The 10,464-nt window shown below is 42.6% G+C and overlaps 1 protein-coding gene across 1 annotated transcript in view; it reads right to left on the bottom strand.

Moving 5' to 3' along the window:
• Window positions 1-7,074: 7,074 nt before the first annotated feature.
• The window catches only part of CEP120 (centrosomal protein 120), a 36,822-nt gene continuing 33,432 nt past the window's right edge, over window positions 7,075-10,464 (bottom strand). Inside the window, exons 20-21 of the mRNA XM_072359179.1 lie at window positions 9,692-9,837; window positions 7,075-9,039 (exon numbers count right to left, since the gene is read on the bottom strand). Of these exons, the coding sequence (XP_072215280.1) occupies window positions 8,799-9,039; window positions 9,692-9,837 (387 nt within the window). The 3' untranslated portion in view covers window positions 7,075-8,798. The remainder of the gene's footprint in view (window positions 9,040-9,691; window positions 9,838-10,464) is intronic.

The following is a 10,464-nucleotide window of genomic DNA, read 5'->3' as shown; positions in this document are numbered from 1 at the left end:
AGGGTTTGAGGTATGATGCACTTATCAAATAACTGGAACAAATAAATCAGCTTATTTAGGCTGCGGCTGGTGCGTGTGTATCTCCGTGCACACAGGGAGGAAGTCAGCACCATAGCAGCATTTGTATACATTAGCCACAAAGCTGTCTGTGACAAGCTGTCCTCTGCACAACTAAATATTTAGTTGCATATCATCAGTAAATTCTCCAGCGATGAAGGCAGAAGGGTGCTCTGTGTCTGTGGGGTGGAGCAGGACAGTGGGACAGCGGGGCAGTGGGGCATTGGGACTCAATCCCAGCACTAAACCCATAAAGCAATCTCTTATTCCTAAATTACAGATTCCCTGCTTCGCATTCACTACAAACTTGTTAATAAGCTCTAAACGTACCAGCCTGTAAAGACCAGCTTTAAACAACAAGCCACAAATGCTATCCTAAGCTTGTTCTCTGTAAGCTTCTTCCGTGTACACTCTTCTGTCCATACAATAACTGCTGCTGGCATCCAAACACCAGCGGAACAGAACTCACCCGCAGTGCTGGGGCTGTTAGGATGCCCGCAGGTTCATAGCTGGGTATGGAGGGGAAAGCTGTGTGCCCTCGGAGCGCGGCGCTGCCTCCTCTCCTGCTGCATGGCCTCCACTGGATCGTTCTGGATGTGGCTGATCACTTCTGGAAGAGCAGGACAAGGAAGGCAGCAGCGCTGCCACCTACTTTTCTAGAGTAGGTCGGGTTAATAAGAAAATTAAATCTCAGATAAATACTCACCAGAAAGTAATTTCAGTCTGTCATGGAAATTATCTACATTTATAAGTTATCTAAAGTAAAGTGAGCCGTGCTCGCCCCCAGCAGCCCTGCAACCGTTATGAATTATTGAATAAGTCATCTTTTTTTTATTGTTATTGACATAATAAATATATTTGCTTGAAAACATCCGCAGCTGCATGGCCACAGAAATATTTATGAGCCTGTGCTCTGTACAGCACTGCGTTACAGGGCACTGTCAGCAGTGCAGAGGGAGAAGGTCTCACCTCTGGCATTGGCGCCTCGGTTACCTTGTCTTTGTAGGTCCTCATCTTCACGGGCAAGGACATGAAATTAAAATGACTAAAACAACTCAAGGTGCAGAGTACGTGCCACGGTTCTTATTCTTTTTACAATTCTTGGGCCTCTGGTAAGCATCAATCCTGCAGTCTGAAATAACATGATTTGGTCATGCGGAGCAGCGCAGGCTTTGAGGAGCCATCTCTGGAAGCCGTAAGAGTCCAGAGGCACTGGAACCTCAGAGTGCTGTCAAAGCAATGGGAGATCTGCCAGGCACGTGGTTGCTTGTGAGGGGACAGAAGCTGCAGCAGAAGCCGTCCCAGCCAGTGACACTGCTGAGATCTCTGATGTCACGACGTGCACCTCCCCAGAGATGCGCCCCAACAGCATGGAAACGCAAGGGGGAAACACGGCCATAGGAAGTGCTGTGTGCTAGGGTGCGTACCCACAAAAATGGAGGTCAGCTTGACGCATGGCCGGGTGTCCTGACGGCCCTCCAGTGCCTTTGGGGGCAGCTAAACACCCCTATGGAAGACCACGGAGCATGTGGGGAAAGCTCCCACAGTTACTGCTGCATTACGTTCTGCCCGTCTCCATAGGCAGAACACATGCAGTTGATGGCTCTCCGTTCTCCTGTAAGTACAAAGCTAGCTGTGACTTGCTGTGAGCCTGCGGAAACTCAGGGTATAAGCAAGCGGCGGCAGCAGCATTTTTTTAGGGAGTGCTTCTCCCTGGAATGCGAGCCCAGAAGATTTAGCCTTTTTTAAATCAGAGTCTGGTGGAGCAACATGTCATACCTCGGACATGGAAAACAAATCAGCCTTTATTCAAGTGTGAAAATTAAGGCATAAATTGCCGGTTGCTTAGCTCTCAAAACAATGTCACGTTACAAGAAATGTGATATTTTGAAGAGAAACAGGAAAAAATTTATCAAGGATTTTGTTATTGTTGAATTATCCTCCTGCTTGATCTGCTGGCCGTAGATACTCGGTGTCTGCCTAAGTGCTTTCCATTCTTCCCATAAGCAAATTCTGGCTGTAGACCATATTTCATTTCACTCTTGATCACTGCTAGTCTCAGTACCTCATTACAGCAGAGCACTTTTTGAAACTGAGCTATAGCCCAGATAAATGATTGTATAAAGTTTTAAATAAACATACAACATTTATGTTATGTTGTTTCACAGGGATGATTTATAGTCATTTTCTTCTTCCAGTCCTGAGCCCTGGACATAAAAGACACTGAGCTCTCTGCTGTTTATCCAAGCTAAATCCTCTGTTTGTTCTGCATAAGCGTTCTTGATTCTTTAATATATTGCAGGCTTTAGCTTCAGGTTTATTCCCTCTGGGATGGTGGAATTAGATACATTAACTGACAAAGATAAGGCACGGACACTGCAGCTTAATAGCCATTAAAATAGATACTGTGATAACAAAATCGGAGCTGGAGGAGGGAGCTGAGGTTGCAGCATTTTAAAAACATGTATTTGTGAGACAGGGATGAATAAATGCAAGACTTCACAAACCTCGGCCAGGAAAGGCGCAAGTGGCAGCGGGATGCTGGGTGGTTGGTTTTACTTCCATAAGGGAAACGAACGGTGGAGCAGGTTACACTGCCTCTCAACTCCCCAGCAACAACTTTGTTCCACCTTAAAATGAATCCCAGTGATCTGGGTGCTGAGCTGCTGAAGTTCTGCCCTGTGCAACAGGAGGAAAGCAGGAGAGTGCTGTAGGACAGGGCAAGCCTCTCTGCCTGCAGAGCAACTGCGTGGATTCCAGTGGCCACATCCCAGCTTCACCTGCGTGTTTAAAAACACACACACATCTATGTGTTCGGATGGCATACGGCTCACCTAATTACTTCATTCACAGCAGAGTTCATTTACTGCAACAAAACAGCACCCCTCGTCCCCTCAGTGTTCGCACAAAAGCTGTTTTTATCTTGAAGTTGACCCGTAAAATGGGCAGCAAGCAAAATAAGGGCACTAGTAACCTTCTCAAAAAGACGAGAAGATTGCTTTCAACAAAAGTATATAAAATGAGGCATGCATATCACCTAACGAGTACGTATGTTGTCTTTCATCATAAACAAATCACTACCTGCTGTTGAAATCTGCTTTTCCCTTCACTGTTGTCCGTGTGGTCGCAGTGAGCAGTCGGCAGCTTGCTGCTACACACGTGGAGGCAGAGGTCCCATGGGCAGCAGAGCTCACGACTCTTCCCCAAGATGCTGAGTGCCTTCCAGACTTATTCCCAGCTGTATCTGTCCTGACTGTTAGAATAATAGGAATTTGCCTTTATTAATATCTCAGTAAGTCAGGAAGAGACTTCTTACAGAAGCTTTCACTAAAACCCTTGCAATTGCTTATTTACTCAACACACAGAGTAAGGCAAACAGCGCTTGGCCATCATTAACTCGCGAGGTGTTCCTCAGAACATCAGCGCAATGAGGAATCCTCCTCCCAGCAGAGAAGGAAGCAGGAGCAGCCAGCACTGCCTCACATCTGATACAGTCCAGGGGCAGCACAAATGCACAGCTATTCCTTGAACAGCTTCCCTTGAAGGGCTGCGTGCAGCCCAACTTGCTTACTTCCCTTCCAACACCAAGGAGTTAAGGATTAAACTTTCCTTTTTTTTTTTTTCTTTTCCTCCTGAAAACCCTTGGATAAATTCAGAACTATTCAGAAAGATGAAAAATGATACTGATTTATTCACTAAGAGATTTAGGTAATGAAAGTAACTTCTAATTACTTGCTGAAGAAGAGTCCTGTTGGAAGCCAGTAACTACCACATGCAGGGCATTAAGAAGACAGCAACCAGCTCAGCATACAGTCTGAGGTTGAAGCAGTTTGTGAACCACTTACACAGAGAACCTTTGCCCCCATTATTCTCATTTCGCTGCTGAGAAAAGGAGAGCCCTGTTACACAGCCGCCCCTCAGTCTGCCCATTGGAGCCCTTCCTCACCACTGCTTCAGGAAAGACGTTGTCACGTTGCATGAAGTAATGTAACACAAGCGTTGCTTTGCCCTTCTGCTGTGATGCAGATATCAAACCTTTTAAGATGTCCTCTTGCTAAGCTTAACTATTTCTATTTAGGTTACCACACGCTGTCAAGGCTTACTGTGAAGAGCAGTGCCCCCTCATGGAGGTAGACAGACCCACCAATTCCTTCTGGCAGTGGTGTGGCCGTAATCTTGACATCCTGTTTAGTTTGTTTATTTGGGGTCATAAGCTCCATTTCTCCACCAGAAAAACTGGGATGGACCAATAAAGCTGAGCATCGAAGCATCACATGCACGCACATCAGAAGCATCATACTGCTGTACAAACATCAGAAATGTTACATGGTTAAACAAAAGATTCCGTGTTGCTGGAATGATTCCTGGTGGAGCACGAGGGCTTTACACAAAATAGGCACTAATATCCATGAAGAAGTATGGGTATTACCGGCTTGAACAGCTCGCTTTAAGAACGAGCCATGAAGTTGTCTGACCCATTCGGGTGGGAAGCTGCGTGTCAGTTTAACGTCTGGAACAAATGGCCTTCCCAACCTTCACATGTAATGCTGATTATAGAGCAAATAATAGCCTACAGCTCTCATCTGCATCATCTGCTGTGTTACAGTCTCATTGCCCAAAGCAGCCTTCTCAGGTGAGAACACCAATGGCCTGGTGTCTTCTACAACCAGCTGCTCTTGATGTGGAAACAACTCGATTCTACTCTATCTCCAGAAACAAAACCAAAAAACCCTTCGCTTACAGTAAGCTATTAAGCAAATAAAGAACAACGAGTGCTTACCGTTACATCTTCAACCTAAACTCTACAAAACATGCACTAGCTTAATTCGCCCGCTCAACTTAAAACCCGACGATTTCATTTCACCGCTGTAGGCATAGAAAGACCTTAAAGACCATCCAGTTCCAGCTCCTCTGTCACGTGCTGGGACACCTCCCACTCCATCAGGCTGTCCAAATCCCCCTCCCAGCTGCTGGACGTGGCTCCCACGTTCCTTTGGGCAGACTGAATCTTAAGCACATCCGTAAGTCTTCCTTATACCTTCACTACACTCCCTGCCAAACAGCCTCTCCCCATTCTGTACTGCAGATCTGATGACAGTAACCCATAACTCTTAAAACAACTCTTAAAACAATTATCCCACCATTCCCTCATGGAACAGCTAAAGCTATGAGCAGCGCACAGTAGCTGTTGGGACAGCATTAGGGCTGCTGTGCTCTACCTTTCCTGCTCCAAGGAAGCCCATTTCAATGTTAATGCCTTGTTATTTTGTCAATGCAGTTATGCCTCATCAAACCCCTTTCAGTCAAGCATTCTGTAACGCCATAACACCATACTAGCACAATCATCTGCTTGCCATGTATATCGTTGGAGGAAAACTTTCCGTAGCAAAACATAAACTGTTTAAAATGATGTCAAACTACTACAAGTATTTCTGTTGGAAGGAAGGGGGGAAAAACAAAGAGCAGTGGATGCCCACCTTTCCAGAAACGCTGTTAATGAGGACTATTTCAGTCGCTGGGGGTGAGGAATAACAGGCCACAGCAATTCTTGGAGTTCAGAACAGAAAACAACTGCTTGCAAAACTTCCATTACTCACGTGAGAGCTGCCACGGGGTTACCGCACATCGCTACATCAGAAAGCCAGTGAATTATTTTTCTATAGATTAGTCTCTCAAAGTTGACTTTTTCCTTTCTGTTCTGAATGCCAAACTCCTGACTGCTCCTCCACTACGGAGACTTCATATCTGGATAGCTGACATCTGTAAAAACACTTCTAATGAAAACACTACTAATACAACCCCCCGGGGAAACAAATTAAATGAGATCTAAGTATGCAGCCGCCTTTCTACAGTTCTGCCTGTAACAATAGCAGAGCTGGTGCTTCCTATCCAGGACTTGACACAGGTCACAATCATTTAGGCACAGTAGTAGCAAAATAAATAATTGTGTAAATATGTAATAACTGGTATAAACACTTCAGTGGCACTTAAGAGATACGATAAAGGACTTCCATCTTTAGCCGTGCATTAAGGTTTATCTCGGTGGATGGAAGAGAGGAGCATTTATATCACAGTGAAGCAGAGCCATGGAATGAATACTTGAAAACTCAGCGTCAGACGTAACGTTGCTGCTTCTCTACAGCAGCAGTTTTGAAAAGGTTAGGGTTGAAAATGTTGGGTAACTGCTAAGGTACAGAAGCAGTGGTTACAGCTTCACCCCCAGGCACACAGTGTGCTGCAAGGATCAACTGGCAGCTACATCCTTTAATAGACTAGCTCTAAAGGAAAACATTTATTCTCATTTCTGTAATTAGTGATGATTTTTCTCAGTGCGTTTCACCGCTTGAACCACTAAGAATTTAGATTAATTTTCTGATAAAGCCTAATAATAACCAAAAAAAGCTCGGTTTCCTTCTAACAGTTCTCAGAATCTTATATTAAAGTGTATAAAGAGACATCACGTGCAGCTTTGCTGCCAACTCTGTATCTAAACAATTAACAATTTGATGGCAAAGGTCAGTAAGAGCAGGAAGCCCCCACTGCAGTGACAGCCAGCACTCCATGAAGCAGGCAGGGGTCCTCTGGCTGAGGATTATCCCGCACACAAACTGCTTCTAGATGTCCTCATTTTCAGTGGGAATAACGCTTCACCTTTCGAAGATCCGATCTGGACAAATACAGGATATAATTCAGTACTGAAGTCTCCTTATTTAGAGGAAGCAGAAAGTTCTGTGCCCAAGCAGTAAGGATGACGAAGGTGCGCACACTGAAGCAGGACTGAAATAATACACAGTTTCCAGCAGGATTTTTTTTTTGCTGGGTAAGATAAAATAAGCTTAGATGGTATTTATTCTTGCCACCAAGAGAGATAAAGATCAGAAACTGAAAACATGGAATTAACTTTGAAGGTCGACTGTTCAGTCTCAAGGCTGTAAGCAGCAAAGATGGTCATATAACCGGCAGCAATAAAAAAAAGTCTCATTCAAATACACAGAAACAGAAACGCAAAGTCCTTAATACTAAAAACACGAGTTTATTAAATAATGTAACACCTGAAAAAGTCGCAGAATCAGGTAAAAAAATCCCCAGTCATGAAAACACTTATTAAACACACTCGGCAATCTTTAAGTCTAATGGACCCCCTTGTGTTGGAGAAAGAAACTGCACATCTTGCCAAAGAAGCAATTTCAAGAGCCATGTCCTGCGAAGCCTTCTGGGTAAGACAGAAGAATCCCTCCTGTTTCATTTCAGTAATGCATGGTCATGCATCGACGATAACAGAAGTATTAACATAAAAAAGTTACACGCCGTGGGTCTGCGCAGGATTTATCAAGGTGTTACTTGCTCTCCTAGTGGAACAGAATCTTTCCAAAGATGTTCATTTGAAAAGACAGAGGTGTGAGAGGTATTACAAAATCATTTCTTAAATAGTCTGACTCCCATGAACAGTAAATCCTCACAGAGAGTAACATCTGAGTATAAGTAGCTACATTAAAACCTTAAGGGGCCTAAAACCCAAGCTTTCTTAGTGGGAAACAGGCCCGTGCTGGGCAAAGTCAGATGCACTGTTCTATGATTTACACTGTAAAAAACAGGAAGGCAATACATATATAGTTGTATCTATGCAAGAAATGTTTTGCATAGGATCTGTTATGCTTTGCCTGATTAGAGACACTTTCTCAATGCTCAAGATTCAAACTGACAGACAAAAATCCCCATTAAAAAGACAGTGCTTTAAGTTTATGTAATTAGCGAGATCCCTGTGAATGCTTTTAGAACTACTCAAACAGACTGAAAGCTCGGAAAAGCATAAACTTTTCCAGCTACTATGCACAAATTCTCATGGATCTTCCTTCTGGCTTTCAACACCTCGAGGCCATCCTTTCCACACTCCATCAAATAAACCATACAAGCAGCAAGGAGAAAACATGGATTGAAATACACACTAAGGAACTGCAAACTGAGTAGGTATCGATTAAGGAAAAGGTCTTTACTTAGTAAAGCTCCTATCTTATGCATGTGCCCAGCATTTGAAGTGTTTAAAAACCTCTGAATTAAGTGACTCAAACATCATCCCTCACACGGGACAGACACAAGAACGCACACGTATTTCTGAACAAAGTCTGGGTTCACCCTTACAGTCTTATGTGCAAAGCTGCTAGGACAAAGGGATTTTCATCCTGTATGATCCCACCGGTTACTTAACATTCCAATCAGTTTCAGTTTCACAAGGCTTGAGAGCTCTTCCCCTTCCAATTAAATGCCTGCCCCTAAAAAGAAAAATTAACTATAGAACGTAGCTACTTTGACTGCAGTTGCAGAAGTGAAAATTGATTAGCTTGTTGTTTAACAAGAAGTGTTATTTGTTCAGGAGCTGCAATTTGGGTCAAAACTGAGAATTCAATCCGGGAAAAGAGCTGACACTAAAAAAAATAGGAATACTGATCAAAAAGCTGAGAAGGATTATTATCTTAAAAATAAACCCAGCCACAATGGTAGAAAGCACTTCAGAATATAAATACATTTGGATGTGCAGGAGTACAAAAGCACTAAAAACAGCCACCCCCTTTGAACCTTACAACTTCACTTATCATCACACACTGCAAACCTTGACACCGGCTTCAAAAACAGCTAACAATGTGCAAAATTGTGCATCACCACACATTTCTGAAGAGGGAGGTTTAAAAACATCAGCAACCCTACTCATATTCAGGCTGTTTTTAACAGCTCTTTGTATGCTTTTATCTAGTGGCATTTCTTTTTGCCATAGCCTCTCTGATTTGACGATCAAGTTCACTTACAATATGGTCCTCATGATTATACACTCCTGTTCTCAACAAGGTATCCCTCTCCTCCATCAGACGTGAGAGATAATCATCTATGTTCTCATTTAATTTTCTGGTATGAAGACTGTCCATGTTACGTGCAGAATTATCTCTAACATCTTGAAACTGCTTTCTCTCCTCTTCTTGTTGCTTTAGCCTGATGTTGATACAATGGAAGAGAGCAGAGGATGAGTGTATTACAAACTGCTTTGCTTTTCATGCGAAAATCAAACATCTGCTGAAATAATTAGTAAAACAGATGAATATATAAAAGATGAAAATTTGTATATGTTGAAATTAAGGGAAAAAAACATAAATGAGGTGTTAATATGATGGTTACTTTTCTTTAATACAACTGTAAAAACTGCTACCAAAACTCCTATTTTCATACTACAAATGCCACCTGAATTACAAGGTTTTGATGAACAGTATTAATGCTGACAGCCACAGGACAACATCAGACAGACCTCAAATCTTAATGTATCCCAAGTAAGGATAAATATCTTTCACACCCTGCCCCGTAACATAGTTCTCTCTAGACCTGAAGGTTCAGAACAGACACAGACAAAAACCCTCAGTGTTCTACAACTGTGACATTAAAACCAAAGCACAGCGGCTTTAAACAAAGATTTTCTATAGTACAGTACTGCCACATTTTGCAGATGTGCAATCTTTACCTAAGGGACACCAAAACACATTCTTTTACTGGACTGACAGCCAATTATAACTGATTTAACTGAACCTTTTCTTACTTGGAGGCAGAGTTCAAGAAGAGAGGAAAAAGAGGAGTCTTACGAGTGTTCTAGTACCTGTTAAGTTCATTTCTGATATCCTCCAGCTCCTGTCGGTCTGTTTTCCCCAGCTCTTTTTCTTCTGCTGCCAAGTAGCACAACCTCATGTGCTCCAGCTCTTGCTGCTGCTTTTTAAGGCGAGCCATTGCGTTTTCTTGCTCACGCTGATGTGTGAAAGGATAAAAACAACCCAGTTAACTGCACGGCTATATGTGAAAGTGCTTATTATAACCCGAGCAGAACTTCAGGAATGAAATCACAGCAGTTAAGTTTCCAGTATCAGTAGAAATGCAGAAGTTAAACAAGATGTCTTAGTTGTTGTTATCTACGATGCCGTAAAACTATTACAACTGCAGTAAACCTATCCAGAGCAGATCACCTGAAGTCCAGCCAGAGATATCTTTCCATTAATGAAACTGCATAAGTGAGACAAACCTCCTCTACAAACACCAGCTTCAGCCTGTAAATAGAAAGTTTGTGAAACTGCTCAAGACTCACAGACTTGTTTTTTGTTTTTTGTGGTTTTGTTTTTTTTTTTGTGAAATAGTATTTTAAATTACAGATTATACAAAACTATATATTTTTAAATTATGAAAAGTACATTAAATTACATAAGACACATAAAGAACTAAATAGCCGCAGAAAATTCCCATTACTGGCCTCATAATATCCTGCATCAAAACCTGAAGGATGACTTGCCAAGGTTGCAGTTTACGTTGAATAAGTAAGCCCTGAAAACTTAGAACCCTTAAAGCTTTCCTTGTACAGCTTTCCAGATGTGTGCAAAACCT

This window comes from Excalfactoria chinensis, chromosome Z, assembly GCF_039878825.1.
Source record: "Excalfactoria chinensis isolate bCotChi1 chromosome Z, bCotChi1.hap2, whole genome shotgun sequence".
NCBI lineage: Eukaryota > Metazoa > Chordata > Aves > Galliformes > Phasianidae > Excalfactoria > Excalfactoria chinensis.
This window is presented reverse-complemented; position numbering and strand designations above follow the sequence as displayed.